This window comes from Mobula hypostoma, chromosome 2 (genome assembly GCF_963921235.1).
Source record: "Mobula hypostoma chromosome 2, sMobHyp1.1, whole genome shotgun sequence".
Lineage (NCBI taxonomy): Eukaryota > Metazoa > Chordata > Chondrichthyes > Myliobatiformes > Myliobatidae > Mobula > Mobula hypostoma.
This window is the reverse complement of record NC_086098.1, coordinates 114,793,427-114,814,906: the sequence shown is the minus strand read 5'-3', so window position 1 is coordinate 114,814,906 and position 21,480 is coordinate 114,793,427. Positions and strand designations below refer to the sequence as shown.

The 21,480-nt window shown below is 51.7% G+C and overlaps 1 protein-coding gene across 7 annotated transcripts in view; it reads right to left on the bottom strand.

The window, feature by feature from the left end:
- Window positions 1–21,480, bottom strand: part of LOC134342389 (tau-tubulin kinase 1-like) — an 86,488-nt gene that overhangs the window by 7,467 nt on the left and 57,541 nt on the right. For all 7 annotated transcript variants that reach the window (XM_063040451.1, XM_063040447.1, XM_063040448.1 and 4 more), the window contains one exon: window positions 14,157–15,265. In XM_063040451.1, the coding sequence (XP_062896521.1) occupies window positions 14,157–15,265 (1,109 nt within the window). The remainder of the gene's footprint in view (window positions 1–14,156; window positions 15,266–21,480) is intronic.

Here is a 21,480-nt window from a genome sequence, read left to right as displayed (position 1 = left end):
TCACTGGTCACGACTGTCCCTCTATGTTCACAGACATTCCCTGTCCCTTCACTGGTCACCACTGTCCCTCTATGTTCAATGGCATTCCCTGTCCCTTCACTGGTCACTACTGTCCCTCTGTGTTCACAGACATTCCCTGTCCCCTCACTGGTCACTACTGTCCCTCTATGTTCACAGACATTCCCTGTCCCCTCACTGGTCACTACTGTCCCTCTATGTTCACAGACATTCCCTGTCCCTTCACTGGTCACGACTGTCCCTCTATGTTCAATGGCATTCCCTGTCCCCTCACTGGTCACTACTGTCCCTCTATGTTCACAGACATTCCCTGTCCCCTCACTGGTCACTACTGTCCCTCTATGTTCACAGACATTCCCTGATCCCTCACTGGTCATGACTGTCCCTCTATGTTCACAGACATGCCCTGTCCCCTCACTGGTCACTACTGTCCCTCTATGTTCATAGACATGCCCTGTCCCCTCACTGGTCACGACCGTCCCTGTATGTTCACAGACATTCCCTGTCCCTTCACTGGTCACTACTGTTCCTCTATGTTCACAGACATTCCCTGTCTCTTCACTGGTCACGACTGTCCCTCTAAGTTCACAGACATTCCCTGTCCCTTCACTGGTCACTACTGCCCCTCTTATGTTCACAGACATTCCCTGTCTCTTCACTGGTCACGACTGTCCCTCTATGTTCACAGACATTCCCAGTCCCCTGACTGGTCACTACTGTCCCTCTATGTTCACAGACATGCCCTGTCCCTTCACTGGTCACTACTGCCCCTCTATGTTCACAGACATTCCCTGTCCCCTCACTGGTCACGACTGTCCCTCTATGTTCACAGACATTCCCTGTCTCTTCACTGGTCACGACTGTCCCTCTATGTTCACAGACATTCCCTGTCCCCTCACTGGTCACGTCTGTCCCTCTATGTTCACAGACATTCCCTGTCCCCTCACTAGTCGCTACTGTCCCTCTATGTTCACAGACATTCCCTGTCTCTTCACTGGTCACGACTGTCCCTCTATGTTCACAGACATTCCCTGTCCCCTCACTGGTCACGACTGTCCCTCTATGTTCACAGACATTCCCTGTCCCCTCACTGGTCACGACTGTCCCTCTAAGTTCACAGACATTCCCTGTCCCTTCACTGGTCACGACTGTCCCTCTATGTTCACAGACATTCCCTGTCCCCTCACTGGTCACGACTGTCCCTCTAAGTTCACAGACATTCCCTGTCCCCTCGCTAGTCGCTACTGCCCCTCTATGTTCACAGACATTCCCTGTCTCTTCACTGGTCACGACTGTCCCTCTATGTTCACAGACATTCCCTGTCCCCTCACTGGTCACGACTGTCTATCTATGTTCACAGACATTCCCTGTCCCCTCACTGGTCACTACTGTCCCGCTATGTTCACAGACATTCCCTGTCCCATCACTGGTCATGACTGTCCCTCTAAGTTCACAGACATTCCCTGTCCCCTCACTGGTCACGACTGTCCCTCCATGTTCACAGACATTCCCTGTCCCCTCACTGGTCGCTACTGTCCCTCTAAGTTCACAGACATTCGCTGTCCCCTCACTGGTCACGACCGTCCCTCTATGTTCACAGACATTCCCTGTCCCTTCACTGGTCACTACTGTCCCTCTATGTTCACAGACGTTCCCTGTCCCCTCACTGGTCATGACTGTCCCTCTAAGTTCACAGACATTCCCTGTCCCCTCACTGGTCACGGCTGTCCCTCTATGTTCACAGACATTCCCTGTCCCCTCACTGGTCGCTACTGTCCCTCTAAGTTCACAGACATTCGCTGTCCCCTCACTGGTCACGACCGTCCCTCTATGTTCACAGACATTCCCTGTCCCTTCACTGGTCACTACTGTCCCTCTATGTTCACAGACATTCCCTGTCCCCTCACTGGTCGCTACTGTCCCTCTAAGTTCACAGACATTCTCTATCCCCTCACTGGTCACTACTGTCCCTCTATGTTCACAGACATTCCCTGTCCCCTCACTGGTTACTACTGTCCCTCTATGTTCACAGACATTCCCTGTCCCCTCACTGGTCACTACTGTCCCTCTATGTTCAATGGCATTCCCTGATCCCTCACTGGTCACGACTGTCCCTCTATGTTCACAGACATTCCCTGTCCCCTCACTGGTCACTACTTGCCCTCTATGTTCAATGGCATTCCCTGTCCCTTCACTGGTCACTACTGTCCCTCTATGTTCACAGACATTCCCTGTCCCCTCACTGGTCACGACTGTCCCTCTATGTTCACAGACATTCCCTGTCCCCTCACTGGTCACGACTGTCCCTCTATGTTCACAGACATTCCCTGTCCCTTCACTGGTCATGACTGTCCCTCTATGTTCACAGACATTCCCTGTCCCTTCACTGGTCACTACTCTCCCGCTATGTTCACAGACATTCCCTGTCCCCTCACTGGTCACGACTGTCCCTCTATGTTCACAGACATGCCCTGTCCCTTCACTGGTCACGACTGTCCCTCTATGTTCATAGACATTCCCTGTCCTTCACTGGTTACGACTGTCCCCCTATGTTCACAGACATTCCCTGTCCCCTCACTGGTCACGACTGCCCCTCTATGTTCAATGGCATTCCCTGTCCCTTCACTGGTCACTACTGTCCCCCTATGTTCACAGACATTCTCTATCCCCTCACTGGTCACTACTGTCCCTCTATGTTCACAGACATTCCCTGTCCCCTCACTGGTTACTACTATCCCTCTATGTTCACAGACATACCCTGTCCCCTCACTGGTCACTACTGTCCCTCTATGTTCAATGGCATTCCCTGATCCCTCACTGGTCACGACTGTCCCTCTATGTTCACAGACATTCCCTGTCCCTTCACTGGTCACTACTGTCCCTCTATGTTCAATGGCATTCCCTGTCCCTTCACTGGTCACTACTGTCCCTCTATGTTCACAGACATTCCCTGTCCCCTCACTGGTCACTACTGTCCCTCTATGTTCACAGACATTCGCTGTCCCCTCACTGGTCACGACTGTCCCTCTATGTTCACAGACATTCCCTGTCCCCTCACTGGTCACTACTGTCCCTCTATGTTCACAGACATTCCCTGTCCCTTCACTGGTCACGACTGTCCCTCTATGTTCAATGGCATTCCCTGTCCCCTCACTGGTCACTACTGTCCCTCTATGTTCACAGACATTCCCTGTCCCCTCACTGGTCACTACTGTCCCTCTATGTTCACAGACATTCCCTGTCCCCTCACTGGTCACGACTGTCCCTCTATGTTCATAGACATTCCCTGTCCCCTCACTGGTCATGACTGTCCCTCTATGTTCATAGACATGCCCTGTCCCCTCACTGGTCACGACCGTCCCTGTATGTTCACAGACATTCCCTGTCCCTTCACTGGTCACTACTGTCCCGCTATGTTCACAGACATTCCCTGTCCCCTCACTGGTCACGACCGTCCCTCTATGTTCACAGACATTCCCTGTCCCTTCACTGGTCACTACTGTCCCTCTATGTTCACAGACATTCCCTGTCCCCTCACTGGTCACTACTGTCCCTCTATGTTCACAGACATTCCCTGTCCCCTCACTGGTCACTACTGTCCCTCTATGTTCACAGACATTCCCTGTCCCTTCACTGGTCACTACTGTTCCTCTATGTTCAATGGCATTCCCTGTCCCCTCACTGGTCACGACTGTCCCTCTATGTTCACAGACATTCCCAGTCCCCTGACTGGTCACTACTGTCCCTCTATGTTCACAGACATGCCCTGTCCCTTCACTGGTCACTACTGCCCCTCTATGTTCACAGACATTCCCTGTCCCCTCACTGGTCACGACTGTCCCTCTATGTTCACAGACATTCCCTGTCCCCTCACTGGTCACGACTGTCCCTCTATGTTCACAGACATTCCCTGTCCCCTCAGTGGTCGCTACTGTCCCTCTATGTTCACAGACATTCCCTGTCCCCTCACTGGTCACGACTGTCCCTCTATGTTCACAGACATTCCCTGTCCCCTCACTGGTCACGACTGTCCCTCTATGTTCACAGACATTCCCTGTCCCCTCACTGGTCACTACTGTCCCTCTATGTTCACAGACATTCCCTGTCCCTTCACTGGTCACTACTTCCCCTCTATGTTCACAGACATTCCCTGTCTCTTCACTGGTCACGACTGTCCCTCTATGTTCACAGACATTCCCTGTCCCCTCACTGGTCACGACTGTCCCTCTAAGTTCACACACATTCCCTGTCCCCTCACTAGTCGCTACTGCCCCTCTATGTTCACAGACATTCCCTGTCTCTTCACTGGTCACGACTGTCCCTCTATGTTCACAGACATTCCCTGTCCCCTCACTGGTCACGACTGTCCCTCTATGTTCACAGACATTCCCTGTCCCCTCACTGGTCACGATTGTCCCTCTAAGTTCACAGACATTCCCTGTCCCCTCACTAGTCGCTACTGCCCCTCTATGTTCACAGACATTCCCTGTCTCTTCACTGGTCACGACTGTCCCTCTATGTTCACAGACATTCCCTGTCCCTTCACTGGTCACGACTGTCCCTCTATGTTCACAGACATTCGCTGTCCCCTCACTGGTCACGACTGTCCCTCTAAGTTCACAGACATTCCCTGTCCCCTCACTGGTCGCTACTGCCCCTCTATGTTCACAGACATTCCCTGTCTCTTCACTGGTCACGACTGTCCCTCTATGTTCACAGACATTCCCTGTCCCCTCACTGGTCACGACTGTCTATCTATGTTCACAGACATTCCCTGTCCCCTCACTGGTCACTACTGTCCCTCTATGTTCACAGACATTCCCTGTCTCTTCACTGGTCACGACTGTCCCTCTATGTTCACAGACATTCCCTGTCCCTTCACTGGTCACGACTGTCCCTCTATGTTCACAGACATTCCCTGTCCCCTCACTGGTAACGACTGTCCCTCTAAGTTCACAGACATTCCCTGTCCCCTCGCTAGTCGCTACTGCCCCTCTATGTTCACAGACATTCCCTGTCTTTTCACTGGTCACGACTGTCCCTCTATGTTCACAGACATTCCCTGTCCCCTCACTGGTCACGACTGTCTATCTATGTTCACAGACATTCCCTGTCCCCTCATTGGTCACTACTGTCCCGCTATGTTCACAGACATTCCCTGTCCCATCACTGGTCATGACTGTCCCTCTAAGTTCACAGACATTCCCTGTCCCCTCACTGGTCACGACTGTCCCTCCATGTTCACAGACATTCCCTGTCCCCTCACTGGTCGCTACTGTCCCTCTAAGTTCACAGACATTCGCTGTCCCCTCACTGGTCACGACCGTCCCTCTGTGTTCACAGACATTCCCTGTCCCTTCACTGGTCACTACTGTCCCTCTATGTTCACAGACGTTCCCTGTCCCCTCACTGGTCATGACTGTCCCTCTAAGTTCACAGACATTCCCTGTCCCCTCACTGGTCACGGCTGTCCCTCTATGTTCACAGACATTCCCTGTCCCCTCACTGGTCGCTACTGTCCCTCTAAGTTCACAGACATTCGCTGTCCCCTCACTGGTCACGACCGTCCCTCTATGTTCACAGACATTCCCTGTCCCTTCACTGGTCACTACTGTCCCTCTATGTTCACAGACATTCCCTGTCCCCTCACTGGTCGCTACTGTCCCTCTAAGTTCACAGACATTCTCTATCCCCTCACTGGTCACTACTGTCCCTCTATGTTCACAGACATTCCCTGTCCCCTCACTGGTTACTACTGTCCCTCTATGTTCACAGACATTCCCTGTCCCCTCACTGGTCACTACTGTCCCTCTATGTTCAATGGCATTCCCTGATCCCTCACTGGTCACGACTGTCCCTCTATGTTCACAGACATTCCCTGTCCCCTCACTGGTCACTACTTGCCCTCTATGTTCACAGACATTCCCTGTCCCTTCACTGGTCACTACTGTCCCTCTATGTTCACAGACATTCCCTGTCCCCTCACTGGTCACGACTGTCCCTCTATGTTCACAGACATTCCCTGTCCCTTCACTGGTCACTACTGTCCCTCTATGTTCACAGACATTCCCTGTCCCCTCACTGGTCACTACTGTCCCTCTATGTTCACAGACATTCCCTGTCCCTTCACTGGTCACTACTGCCCCTCTATGTTCACAGACATTCCCTGTCCCTTCACTGGTCACGACTGTCCCTCTATGTTCACAGACATTCCCTGTCCCCTCACTGGTCACGACTGTCCCTCTATGTTCACAGACATTCCCTGTCCCCTCACTGGTCGCTACTGTCCCTCTATGTTCACAGACATTCCCTGTCCCTTCACTGGTCACGACTGTCCCTCTATGTTCACAGACATTCCCTGTCCCCTCACTGGTCACGACTGTCCCTCTATGTTCACAGACATTCCCTGTCCCCTCACTGGTCACGACTGTCCCTCTAAGTTCACAGACATTCCCTGTCCCCTCACTAGTCGCTACTGCCCCTCTATGTTCACAGACATTCCCTGTCTCTTCACTGGTCACGACTGTCCCTCTATGTTCACAGACATTCCCTGTCCCTTCACTGGTCACTACTGTCCCTCTATGTTCACAGACATTCCCTGTCCCTTCACTGGTCACTACTGTCCCTCTATGTTCACAGACATTCCCTGTCCCCTCACTGGTCATGACTGTCCCTCTAAGTTCACAGACATTCCCTGTCCCCTCACTGGTCACGGCTGTCCCTCTATGTTCACAGACATTCCCTGTCCCCTCACTGGTCGCTACTGTCCCTCTAAGTTCACAGACATTCGCTGTCCCCTCACTGGTCACGACCGTCCCTCTATGTTCACAGACATTCCCTGTCCCTTCACTGGTCACGACTGTCCCTCTATGTTCACAGACATTCCCTGTCCCCTCACTGGTCACTACTGTCCCTCTATGTTCACAGACATTCCCTGTCCCTTCACTGGTCACTACTGTCCCTCTATGTTCACAGACATTCCCTGTCCCCTCACTGGTCACGACTGTCCCTCTATGTTCACAGACATTCCCTGTCCCTTCACTGGTCACTACTGTCCCTCTATGTTCACAGACATTCCCTGTCCCTTCACTGGTCACGACTGTCCCTCGATGTTCAATGGCATTCCCTGTCCCCTCACTGGTCACTACAGTCCCTCTATGTTCACAGACATTCCCTGTCCCCTCACTGGTCACTACTGTCCCTCTATGTTCACAGACATTCCCTGATCCCTCACTGGTCGTGACTGTCCCTCTATGTTCACAGACATGCCCTGTCCCCTCACTGGTCACTACTGTCCTTCTATGTTCACAGACATTCCCTGTCCCCTCACTGGTCACGACTGTCCCCCTATGTTCATAGACATGCCCTGTCCCCTCACTGGTCACGACCGTCCCTGTATGTTCACAGACATTCCCTGTCCCTTCACTGGTCACTACTGTCCCGCTATGTTCACAGACATTCCCTGTCCTCTCACTGGTCACGACTGTCCCTCTATGTTCAATAGCATTCCCTGTCCCCTCACTGGTCACTACTGTCCCTCTATGTTCACAGACATTCCCTGTCCCCTCACTGGTCACTACTGTCCCTCTATGTTCACAGACATTCCCTGATCCCTCACTGGTCATGACTGTCCCTCTATGTTCACAGACATTCCCTGTCCCCTCACTGGTCACGACTGTCCCTCTATGTTCACAGACATTCCCTGTCCCCTCACTGGTCACGACTGTCCCTCTATGTTCACAGACATTCCCTGTCCCCTCACTGGTCACGACTGTCCCTCTATGTTCACAGACATTCCCTGTCCCTTCACTGGTCACTACTGTCCCTCTATGTTCACAGACATTCCCTGTCCCCTCACTGGTCACGACTGTCCCTCTATGTTCACAGACATTCCCTGTCCCCTCACTGGTCACGACTGTCCCTCTATGTTCACAGACATTCCCTGTCCCCTCACTGGTCACTACTGTCCCTCTATGTTCACAGACATTCCCTGTCCCTTCACTGGTCACTACTGTCCCTCTATGTTCACAGACATTCCCTGTCCCCTCACTGGTCACGACTGTCCCTCTATGTTCACAGACATTCCCTGTCCCCTCACTGGTCACGACTGTCCCTCTATGTTCACAGACATTCCCTGTCCCCTCACTGGTCGCTACTGTCCCTCTATGTTCACAGACATTCCCTGATCCCTCACTGGTCACGACTGTCCCTCTATGTTCACAGACATTCCCTGTCCCCTCACTGGTCGCTACTGTCCCTCTATGTTCACAGACATTCCCTGTCCCCTCACTGGTCACGACTGTCCCTCTATGTTCACAGACATTCCCTGTCCCTTCACTGGTCACTACTGTCCCTCTATGTTCAATGGCATTCCCTGTCCCCTCACTGGTCACTACTGTCCCTCTATGTTCACAGACATTCCCTGTCCCCTCACTGGTCACGTCTGTCGCTCTAAGTTCACAGACATTCCCTGTCCCCTCACTAGTCGCTACTGTCCCTCTATGTTCACAGACATTCCCTGTCCCCTCACTGGTCACGACTGTCCCTCTATGTTCACAGACATTCCCTGTCCCCTCACTGGTCACTACTGTCCCTCTATGTTCACAGACATTCCCTGTCCCTTCACTGGTCACTACTGCCCCTCTATGTTCACAGACATTCCCTGTCTCTTCACTGGTCACGACTGTCCCTCTATGTTCACAGACATTCCCTGTCCCCTCACTGGTCACGACTGTCCCTCTAAGTTCACAGACATTCCCTGTCCCCTCACTAGTCGCTACTGCCCCTCTATGTTCACAGACATTCCCTGTCTCTTCACTGGTCACGACTGTCCCTCTATGTTCACAGACATTCCCTGTCCCCTCACTGGTCACGACTGTCCCTCTATGTTCACAGACATTCCCTGTCCCCTCACTGGTCACGACTGTCCCTCTAAGTTCACAGACATTCCCTGTCCCCTCACTAGTCGCTACTGCCCCTCTATGTTCACAGACATTCCCTGTCTCTTCACTGGTCACGACTGTCCCTCTATGTTCACAGACATTCCCTGTCCCCTCACTGGTCATGACTGTCTATCTATGTTCACAGACATTCCCTGTCCCCTCACTGGTCACTACTGTCCCGCTATGTTCACAGACATTCCCTGTCCCTTCACTGGTCATGACTGTCCCTCTAAGTTCACAGACATTCCCTGTCCCCTCACTGGTCACGACTGTCCCTCTATGTTCACAGACATTCCCTGTCCCCTCACTGGTCGCTACTGTCCCTCTAAGTTCACAGACATTCGCTGTCCCCTCACTGGTCACGACCGTCCCTCTATGTTCACAGACATTCCCTGTCCCTTCACTGGTCACTACTGTCCCTCTATGTTCACAGACATTCCCTGTCCCCTCACTGGTCATGACTGTCCCTCTAAGTTCACAGACATTCCCTGTCCCTCACTGGTCACGACTGTCCCTCTATGTTCACAGACATTCCCTGTCCCCTCACTGGTCGCTACTGTCCCTCTAAGTTCACAGACATTCGCTGTCCCCTCACTGGTCACGACCGTCCCTCTATGTTCACAGACATTCCCTGTCCCTTCACTGGTCACTACTGTCCCTCTATGTTCATAGACATTCCCTGTCCCCTCACTGGTCGCTACTGTCCCTCTTAGTTCACAGACATTCGCTGTCCCCTCACTGGTCACGACCGTCCCTCTATGTTCACAGACATTCCCTGTCCCTTCACTGGTCACTACTGTCCCTCTATGTTTACAGACATTCCCTGTCCCCTCACTGGTCATGACTGTCCCTCTAAGTTCACAGACATTCCCTGTCCCCTCACTGGTCACGACCATCCCTCTAAGTTCACAGACATTCCCTGTCCCCTCACTGGTCACGACTGTCCCTCTATGTTCACAGACATTCCCCGTCCCCTCACTGGTCGCTACTGTCCCTCTAAGTTCACAGACATTCGCTGTCCCCTCACTGGTCACGACTGTCCCTCTATGTTCACAGACATTCCCTGTCCCTTCACTGGTCACTACTGTCCCTCTATGTTCAATGGCATTCCCTGTCCCCTCACTGGTCACTACTGTCCCTCTATGTTCACAGACATTCCCTGTCCCCTCACTGGTCACGTCTGTCGCTCTAAGTTCACAGACATTCCCTGTCCCCTCACTAGTCGCTACTGTCCCTCTATGTTCACAGACATTCCCTGTCCCCTCACTGGTCACGACTGTCCCTCTATGTTCACAGACATTCCCTGTCCCCTCACTGGTCACTACTGTCCCTCTATGTTCACAGACATTCCCTGTCCCTTCACTGGTCACTACTGCCCCTCTATGTTCACAGACATTCCCTGTCTCTTCACTGGTCACGACTGTCCCTCTATGTTCACAGACATTCCCTGTCCCCTCACTGGTCACGACTGTCCCTCTAAGTTCACAGACATTCCCTGTCCCCTCACTAGTCGCTACTGCCCCTCTATGTTCACAGACATTCCCTGTCTCTTCACTGGTCACGACTGTCCCTCTATGTTCACAGACATTCCCTGTCCCCTCACTGGTCACGACTGTCCCTCTATGTTCACAGACATTCCCTGTCCCCTCACTGGTCACGACTGTCCCTCTAAGTTCACAGACATTCCCTGTCCCCTCACTAGTCGCTACTGCCCCTCTATGTTCACAGACATTCCCTGTCTCTTCACTGGTCACGACTGTCCCTCTATGTTCACAGACATTCCCTGTCCCCTCACTGGTCATGACTGTCTATCTATGTTCACAGACATTCCCTGTCCCCTCACTGGTCACTACTGTCCCGCTATGTTCACAGACATTCCCTGTCCCTTCACTGGTCATGACTGTCCCTCTAAGTTCACAGACATTCCCTGTCCCCTCACTGGTCACGACTGTCCCTCTATGTTCACAGACATTCCCTGTCCCCTCACTGGTCGCTACTGTCCCTCTAAGTTCACAGACATTCGCTGTCCCCTCACTGGTCACGACCGTCCCTCTATGTTCACAGACATTCCCTGTCCCTTCACTGGTCACTACTGTCCCTCTATGTTCACAGACATTCCCTGTCCCCTCACTGGTCATGACTGTCCCTCTAAGTTCACAGACATTCCCTGTCCCTCACTGGTCACGACTGTCCCTCTATGTTCACAGACATTCCCTGTCCCCTCACTGGTCACGACCGTCCCTCTATGTTGACAGACATTCCCTGTCCCTTCACTGGTCACTACTGTCCCTCTATGTTCATAGACATTCCCTGTCCCCTCACTGGTCGCTACTGTCCCTCTTAGTTCACAGACATTCGCTGTCCCCTCACTGGTCACGACCGTCCCTCTATGTTCACAGACATTCCCTGTCCCTTCACTGGTCATGACTGTCCCTCTAAGTTCACAGACATTCCCTGTCCCCTCACTGGTCACGACCATCCCTCTAAGTTCACAGACATTCCCTGTCCCTCACTGGTCACGACTGTCCCTCTATGTTCACAGACATTCCCTGTCCCCTCACTGGTCACGACCGTCCCTCTATGTTGACAGACATTCCCTGTCCCTTCACTGGTCACTACTGTCCCTCTATGTTCATAGACATTCCCTGTCCCCTCACTGGTCGCTACTGTCCCTCTTAGTTCACAGACATTCGCTGTCCCCTCACTGGTCACGACCGTCCCTCTATGTTCACAGACATTCCCTGTCCCTTCACTGGTCACTACTGTCCCTCTATGTTTACAGACATTCCCTGTCCCCTCACTGGTCATGACTGTCCCTCTAAGTTCACAGACATTCCCTGTCCCCTCACTGGTCACGACCATCCCTCTAAGTTCACAGACATTCCCTGTCCCCTCACTGGTCACGACTGTCCCTCTATGTTCATAGACATTCCCCGTCCCCTCACTGGTCGCTACTGTCCCTCTAAGTTCACAGACATTCGCTGTCCCCTCACTGGTCACGACCGTCCCTCTATGTTCACAGACATGCCCTGTCCCCTCACTGGTCACTACTGTCCCTCTATGTTCACAGACATTCCCTGTCCCCTCACTGGTCACTACTGTCCCTCTATGTTCACAGACATTCCCTGTCCCCTCACTGGTCACTACTGTCCCTCTATGTTCACAGACATTCCCTGTCCCCTCACTGGTCACTACTGTCCCTCCTGCTCAGCCACTGCTTAAACGTGCAGCTCCCACACTGAACTGCATCAGACAGAACAAGGACGTGGCTGGGGTCACATGCTCTGCTGCCGAGTAGGGAGATGGGGGAGTGTTGGTTGCAATCTAAATCTAGCTGGGTTCTGGAGCAGTCCCGTAGCAATGGAAAAATGCCATTGTTCAGTTGAGGAAGAGAACGCAGGAAAGGACTGGTCAATCAGTACAGCATCTATCACTGGTGAAAGCAGGGTACAAAGGACAATTATTGTCATTGTGAATGGGAAGGAGCAAGGTGGAATCGAGCAAATGTAAATGTAGGGTATTTGGTGTTCCAAAATCCGACATAAGCAGTTGGTGGCAGAGCTATTGGTTTCACCATTAGACACGGGCGAGGCATCAGAAGCCAGAGGGTGAATAACGTTATGTCTTCCTCCAAGAAGGGCTACAAGGCCAAGCCAGCGGAGCTACTGGCTGGTGAGTGGTGGGAAAGTTAATGGAGGGGATTCTGATGTATGGAGTTTTGACAAGGTTCTGCATGGTAGGCTAGTTTGGAAGGTGAGATCACCTGTGATCCAGAGTGAGTTGGCGTATTTGACACAAAATTGGCTTGGTGGTAGGGGACAGAGGGGCAGACGGTGTTTTTTAAGACTAAATGCCTGTGACCAGTTGTGTGCCCCAGGGATCAGTGCTGGGTCCATTGTTGTTTGTCATATACTAATGACTTGGATGAGAATGTTGTTTGCCGTTGACACCAAAATTGATGGTGTTGTGCGCAAGATTACAACAAAATCTAGATCAACTGGGAAAATGAGCAAAGACAAGACAGATGGTATTTAATTTAGACAATTACAAATTGTCACAGTTGGGAAGTTAAACCAGGGCAGAAGTTGCACAGTAATTGACAGGTCTCTGGGGAGTGTTGTAGAATAGATGGAGAGATGTAGGTACACGGTTCTCTGGAAGTGATGACAAGAGTGAGTACACAGTGTGGTGAAGAAGTCACTTGGGTGACGTGCCTTCAATGGCTAAGGGGCTGAGTACATGAGCTGGACATCATGTAACTGCTGAAAAAGATGTTGAAACCTCACCTGTGTGCATTTCTGGTTTTCCCAGCCACAGGAAGAATGGCGTGAAGCTGGAGAGAGGGTAGAAAAGAGGCTTTTTCCTCAGGTAGAGGAGTAGGGAGGGTTTGATCCAACTTTCTAGGTGAATAGAGGTGGCACCAATTTTAAGGTCAGTGTGCGGTGAGCGGGGCTGTCACTGGTCTTTCAATCTGCCTCTGTAATGTTTGGCTGGTGTCTGTGCATGACCCTGTGAGCCTCCAGCAGCCAGAATTCTTTCTCTGCCCATCACACTGATCCAGGAGCACAAAGACTGGGAGGAGACTGGGACAGGACAACGTCTGTGTCAGGAGGCCTTTTATCTTCAAACTTCTGCGCAAAGCTGTTCCTGGGATTACACAACAAATGGAGATGCTCCTTTCCATGATAAAATCAGAACATGTTGGAAACACTCAGCAGGTCAGGCAGCGTCTGTGGAAAGGGAAAGCTCCCATCACCATACTACAGGCTCTCCAGGGGCTGGACTTGAGGAGTGGGAGCCAGAATCCCCTTCAAGCTGTTCCCCTGATAACAATGCCTACCATGCTCCCTTCCACCCAATCCTCCTCCAGCCTACTTCTCAGTACTGATCCCTCCAACACCTCTTCCCCCCCCACCAGTTCCCTTGCCCTATCCATACCAGTGTCCCCCCCATTAACCCACATTTACTCCTGCCTCACTGTCCCATCTCTACCAGTGCCACACCCATTCCCTCCCTGTCTTATCTCTACCCGTACCCCTCCCATTCCCATCCCTACTTATGCCCCACTCATCCTGCTGCCAACCTGTGCCCCATCCGTGTCTCCCAACACATTTGGCTCTGCCCTACCGGACCTGTGGCCCATCCATCACCCACCCCCCGCCCACACACCCTCTCCCAAGCACTGCAGGTCCATACCTGTGCCCTGGCCGTGGTGGGCTGTTCTGCGCCAGACTCCTGTCCCAGGGGGTCCGCGGGGTCTTTGCGGGGCTGATAGGCCGTGGGATCCTGCTATGTGGTCTGCGTCCGGGGGTCCGGTGCAGGGAGTTGTCAGAGGCTGTGTCCTCCTCAGAGGCAGTGGGGGGTTGCTGGTCGCCAGGGATGCGGGAACCCTGCCTGCGGCCCACCAGCAGCCGGGCCAAGCCAGGAGGGGGCCGGCTGCCCCTTTGGCCCAATCGCTCCCTCAGGGAGGCAGAAGCCGAGGCTGAGTGCTCAGAGCCCGTATCCTCCTCGGGCAGCAGCACTGGTATGCGGCTCGGTCGGGCAGGCTGGCAGGGAGAACGAGGGCCACGGGCCCTCCTCCCCCGGCCTAGTGTTGACTGTGGGGTGGCTGGCCCATTTTGCAGGCTCTCCCCGCCTGGCTCCAGGGCCTGGAAGAACTCATAATGGTCATGGGGCAGGAGGTGCCCACCTGACGACATGACATTGAGGTGGCTCTTCTCAGCGATGTGCAGGAAGGTGCGCTCTACCTTTGTGAAGGGGCAGGATGCAGCAGCTGGTGGTGGGCCCAGTGGCCTGGCCTCCGATTTGATGAGGGAGGAGAGGGTGCCGGGCTCAGACACGTCTAGCTGGCTTCCCAGGGGCTGCGCCCTCTCACCCTGTGGAGTGAGGGCAGCCAGTGTACCCTGCTCACCCTCTTGGGCCACCTCGGGCAGTGGCGATCGCTGGGCGTCCCCTGGTGAGAACAGCACCAGAGTCCTGGATCCCTCCTCGAGCTCAGCCTCACCTTCCAGCCCCCGGCTTGGCACTGGACCCAGCCCTGGCCCCCGGCCCTCCTCTGCCAGCAGGGTGGAGGCCGCTGCCTCCTGGCTGCTCCCACTGCTCCTGCTGCTCTCCTCTGAGCTCAGCTCACCCTGCCCCGTGCCAACCCCCTCCTCTGGAGCCCCACTGCTGGCCAGCTCTTCGCCCTTTGACCCCGCCTCACATTGCACCAGGTGCCAGCCCACAGGGGTGACCCAGAGCTGTGGGGGGCTGGTGGAGGCTCCCGATACCCCCGGGGGTGTCCAGTCCACAGTGGGCATCGCCATCTGCAAAACAAAGACCCTGTGTTAATCATCTATCCCTTAACCATCTCACCTCACCCCGAAATCCCCCCAACACCCTCGACCCAACCCAACCTCTTACCCACAGCCTTGACCCAACCCTGAACTCTGACCTGTCCAATCTCACCCCAGCCATGATCTTCATCCCAAGCCTGACCTCCGACCCACAGCATAACCAACTCCGACCTCTGACCCACAGCTTTCACCCAGTCTCTCGAGCCCACACAGTCCGTGCTGAGTGTGTGAATGGTCAGAAGCCAGGGCTAGAGCTGAGCAATAGAACACGAGCCCAGGAGCGATGTGCAATTGTGTGAGACCCCAGGGCGCCCACACCCACCCTGGGATGGTAATGGATGAGGGATGTGAGATAGGTGGGAGTGAGTGTGAAGAGGTGTAGCATGGGTGGGGGTGAGGGATGAGGATGTATATGAGGGGTGGGAGTGAGGGATGAGGATGTATGTGAGGGGTGAGGCTGTGGGATGAGGATGTATGTGAGGGGTGAGGGTGAGGGATGAGGACGTATATGAAGGGTGGGGGTGAGGGATAAGGATGTACGTGAGGAGTGAGGGATGAGGATGTATGTGAGGGGTGAGGCTGTGGGATGAGGATGTATGTGAGGGGTGAGGGTGAGGGATGAGAATGTATGTGAGGGGTGGGGGTGAGGGATGAGGATGTATGTGAGGGGTGGGGGTGAGGAATGAGGATGTATATGAGGGGTGAGGGTGAGGGATGAGGATGTATGTGAGGGGTGGGGGTGAGGGATGAGGATGTATGTGAGGGGTGGGGGTGAGGGATGAGGATGTATGTGAGGGGTGGGGGTGAGGGATGAGGATGTATGTGAGGGGTGGGGATGAGGGATGAGGATGTATGTGAGGGGTGGGGGTGAGGGATGAGGATGTATATGAGGGGTGAGGGTGAGGGATGAGGATGTATGTGAGGGGTGGGGGTGAGGGATGAGGATGTATATGATGGGTGGGGGTGAGGGGTGAGGGATGCGGATGTATGTGAGGGCTGGGGGTGAGGGATGAGGATGTATGTGAGGGGTGGGGGTGAGGGATGAGGATGTATATGAGGGGTGGGGGTGAGGGGTGAGGGATGCGGATGTATGTGAGGGCTGGGGGTGAGGGATGAGGATGTATGTGAGGGGTGGGGGTGAGGGATGAGGATGTATGTGAGGGCTGGGGGTGAGGGATGAGGATGTATGTGAGGGGTGAGGGTAAGGGATGAGGATGTATGTGAGGGGTGGAGGTGAGGGATGAGGATGTATATGAGGGGTGAGGCTGGGGGATGGCAGCTCTCCCTCTGTTACAGTGGGGTGGGAAATTACCAAACAGGCTGGAACTATGGGTGGGGTGTTTTTCCTTCCTCAGTTCCGTAGGGAGAGGCAAGGACTCTCCAGTGTCTGTAGCACTACCCATTCCTTGGTCTCTCTCCCAACGAGGGAGAGACTTTGCTGGGTCTGAGGACGCAGGGGTTGGAAGCCAGGACCACTGCCCATCACTGGGTGGACAGCTGGAAAGGGTGAGGGTATAGGAAAGCTTCACCGGGGTCCCAGTGACAAGGGGATTACAACCATAAGGTGTGAGCAGAGAAGCTGGAGAAATGTCCCTCATATGGACTGGGACTGACATAGTGCTGAGGGATTGGATGGGGCAGTTTGGATCACTGACCATAAATCAGTTGGTTTTAAAATAGTTATGTAAAAAGATAGCACTGGTCCACAAATTAAATTCCTGATTTTATAGAGGCTTTTCCAGAGGCTCTGGCAAATGGAAGGCTTTAAAAAGTAGGGAGAGTTCACGGTCAGCATGTTCCTGCTAGAGTGAAAGGCAAGGCTGGAAGGTATAGGATGAAGGATATGAGGCTCTGGTGAGGAAAAAGGAGGCATATATCAGACAGAGACAGCTGATACCAAGTGAATCCCTTGAGGAGTACAAAGGATGTAGGAGTACAAAGGATGTAAGAGTACAAAAATGGATATCGAACGGGCAAAAACCTGACATGAGATATTCTTGGCAAATAATGTAGAGGAGAATTCTATTTTAGGAGTAAAAGGGTCATCTATGTGTCATGCCACAGGAGACAGGTGAAAAGTTAAATAAACATTTCTTGTTTTTAGTTCATAATCAGGTTTATTATCACTGACATATGTTATGAAATTGTCACGAAAGCTAGGTAATTCAGGGAAAGGAACAATGATGCCCTGAAACATATCCACATTACAAAAGCAACGATGGCAGAGTAAAGGTGGATTAATCCTCAGGAACTGACCCAATGTATCCTAAGACATTGAAAGATTGTAGAGAAGAAATTGCTGGGCCCTGGCGGAGATACTTGTATCTCCATTAACCACAGCTGAGGTATCTGAAGACTGAAGGGTGGTTAATATTGTGCCTTCATACACAAGCATGGTAACTACAGGCCGGTGGGCCTAACATCAGTGGTGGGAAAGGTACTGGAGTGGATTCTGAGACAGTGTCTGCCAGCATTTAGAAAGGCAAGGACTTATTTGGCACAGTTCACATGGCTTTGTGGGTGAGAAATTGTGTCTCATGACTGAGTATTTTTTTGAAGAGGTAACAAGGAGGAATGATGAGGGCAGAGCAGTAGATATTACCCAAATGTACATGGGTAAGGCCCACAAAGTTCCACATTTTAGGCTGGTCCAGAAGGTTCGATCACAAGAGATCTAAGATGGTAAGAGGAGACAGAGGGTTGTCGTGGAGGTTTTTTCTGATTGAAGGCCTGTGCACAGTAGTGTGTCACAGGGACTGGTGCTGGGCCCTTTGATGTTTGCCATCTATATTAATGATCTGGATAAGAATGAGGATGAAATGATTCAGTTTGGAACACAGAATATTAAACAGTACAGCGCAGGAACTGGCCTTTTGGCCTAGAGTGTCTCCCCCCAAACACGATGCTGAATCTCTTCTGTCTGTACATAATCTGTATTGCTCAGTTTCCTGAACATTCAGTGTCTATCTAATAGTCCCTTACATATCACTCTTGTATCTGTTTCCACCACTCTCTGCAACCCTTTCTATAAACTTGCCCACATATCTCCTTCAAATATTATTCATGCTCTCTAGTATTGGACATATCCGGAAGATTCTGACTGTTTATCAATGCCTCTCATTCTTAGAAATGTCTATCCAGTCTCTCCTCAACCTCCAACACTCTGGTATCCTGGTGAACTGTATCATTTCCAAAACCTTCATATACTTATTGTAATGGGACGACCAGAACTGCACACACACAGTACTCCAAATGCAGACAAACCGAAGTTTTATACAGTGCAACATGATTTCCGTACTCTAATGCTTATGCCCTGACCAATGAAGGCAAGTATGCTGTTTTCCTTCTTTATCGGCCTATCTACTTGTGTAATTCAGTGAGTTACGGACTTTGGACTCCAAGATTGCCAATTTTGCGGGTGACCCCAAATTGGTGGTGTAACTGACAGGTTTTCTTCTTGTAAACTGGAAAAGTGGGCAAAGGAATGGCAGATGGACTTTGTCTCAGACAAGTGTGAAGTGTTGCATTTTTGTAAACTAAACAGGCCAGGACTTGCACAGTAAATGGTAGGACCCTGGAATGTGCTGTAAACCAGACACCTAGGGGTTCAGGTACATAGCCTGCTGAAAGTGGTGACCACAGACAGTGTGGTGAAGAAGGCATTTGACACACTTGCCTTCATCAGTGAGGGCACTTGATTGTAGGAATTGCAACATCATGTTACAATTGTACAAGATTTTGTTGATACCATACATAGAGTACTGTGTGCAATTCTGGTCACTCAACTATAGGAAGGATGTGCTTAAGCTGGAAAGGGTGCAGGAAAGATACACAAGGATGTTACCGGGACTGAAGGGCTTGACTTACAAGAAGGGACTGATTAGAAGATGGACTAGCAAGAGGCTTTTTCTGCTTGGCTGCAGGTTCTACAGGGGTTTCATGCTATGTGTCAATGATTTGGATGACAGAATTGATGGCTTTGTGGCTAAGTTTGTGACGACACAAAGGTAGATGGAGGGGTAGGTAGTATCGAAGAAGCAGGGACTGCAGAAGGACTTAAATTAGGAGAATGCATATAGAAGTGGCGGAGTGAATATAGCGTAGTCAAGCACTTTGGTAGAAAGAACAAAGGCGTAGTCTATTTTCTAAACAGAAAAATTCAGAAATCAGAGGTACAAAGGGACTTGGGAATCCTTATACAGGACTCTCTACTACATGGTAAGGAAGGCAGATGCAATGTTAGCATTCATTTTTAGAGGACTAGAATACAAAAGTGAGGATGTAATGCTGAGGCCTTTTAAGGCATCGGTTAGACTACACTTGGGAGTACTGTAAGCAGTTTTGGGCCCTTTATCTAAGAAAGAATGTGCTGGTATTGGAGAGGGTTCAGAGGAAGTTCATGAGAATGATTCCAGGAATGAATGGGTTAACATGAAGAGCTGGCTCTGGACCTGTACTTGCTGGAGTTTAGAAGAACGGGGGGGGGGGATCTCATTGCAACCTTTCGACTATTGAAAGGCTGAGATACTGTGGAAGTGTAGAGAATGTTTCTTATAGTGTGGGAGTCTAGGACCAAAGGGCATCCCTTTAAAACAGAGATGAGGAGGAATTTTATTTAGCCAAAGGGTGGTGAATCTGTGGAATTCATTGCCACAGATGGCCTTGGAGGCAAAGTCATTGAGTATATTTAAAGCAGAGTTTGATTGGTTTGTGGATTGGTAAGGAGATCAAAGGTTACAGGGGGAAGGCAGGAGAACGAGGTTGAGAGGGATAATATATCAAACATGATGGAATGGTGCAGCAGACAATGGGCCAAATGGCCTAATTCTGCTCCTAAGTCTTATGGCTGTGACTGTCTTCCCTGGAGCAAAGGAGGCTCGGGGTGACCATATACAAGTTTGAAAAATCATGAGGGGCAAGTGAACAGCCACAGTTTTTCCCCCAGGATAAAGAAGTTCAAAACTAGGCATAGGCTTAAAGTGAAAAGGAAGAGATTTAAAGGGGACTGGAGGGGCAGGTTTTACCACACAGAGGTATGGGCTGCCAGGGGAAGTGTAGAATGGTGGGTACATTTACTGTTTTTACAAGACAGGTGATCAAGGTTCCCAACCTGGAATCCAAGGACCCCTCAGAGAATAGTAGGGGTCCATAGCATAAAAATGGTTGGGAACCCCTGGTTTAGAGGGATATGGGCCAAACACAGGCAAATGGGACTAGGTTGGTGGCACCTTGGTTGTCATGGACCAATATGCCGTATGAATACAGTGGAGAGATGTGCGGTTTTTGGACAGGGGGGGTGAAGGGAATGTGTTCCTAGCAGAGTTGGAGAACATGGACATGGGTTTCAAGAAATGAGAAGGTATTGTGGTGTATTGAATCCGGGGCTGGAGGGTCAGGCTGTGGGACTCACTGTCTGAGTGTGGAGCTGATTCCCTTGTGCTCTCCTACAGGTGATGGAGAGGAAAATTCATGGGACTGAAGGAAGGACAGGATCACTGTACACAAGATCATTAGTGAATATGTCTGTTGACAGCACTGTTGAAAATACAGTATGCCACAATGCTGGTGGAGAGGGAGTTCCAGGTTTTAGACTCAGTTACAGAGACTGAGTGGTGAGATATTTCCCAGCTGGAAGGGGAACCATCTTCTCTTGTCTGGGTTTGGGAGGTTCTGTCAGTGCACTGGTGGTGTGGAGAGGGGGTGGACGGGGAAACAATTGAGTAGCTGTCTTGGATATTGTTGAGTTTGAGAGTTGTTGGAGCCGCACTCATCCCGGCCAATGGGTAGTGTCCACCACACTCCTGACTTGTGCTTTGTGGATGGGGTGTCAGGAGGTGAGTCACTCACCACAGGATGGCCAGTCTCTGACCTGCTCATGTGGTCAATATTATTTTTGAGGTATTGTATACTACAATGAGACCGTTAGCATATTGAGAGATTGAGAGAGCCCCTAGGCTGGTTTCAGAGCTGACCCTCCCACAAATTCACCTGCCTACCAATATCCCCTATCCAGTCAGCCCTGTCCACCCTCCCCTTTGCCATGTCCAGCTCCCTGGCTTTCCTTCCAAACAAATATTTGGAACAGCCAAACTTTGAAGGTGCATTTGTTGGGGTTGGACCTGACTGGGGTCTGTACACTGCAGTGTTGGGTGTCAGGGAACATGATGTTAGGTACTGAGCCCAGC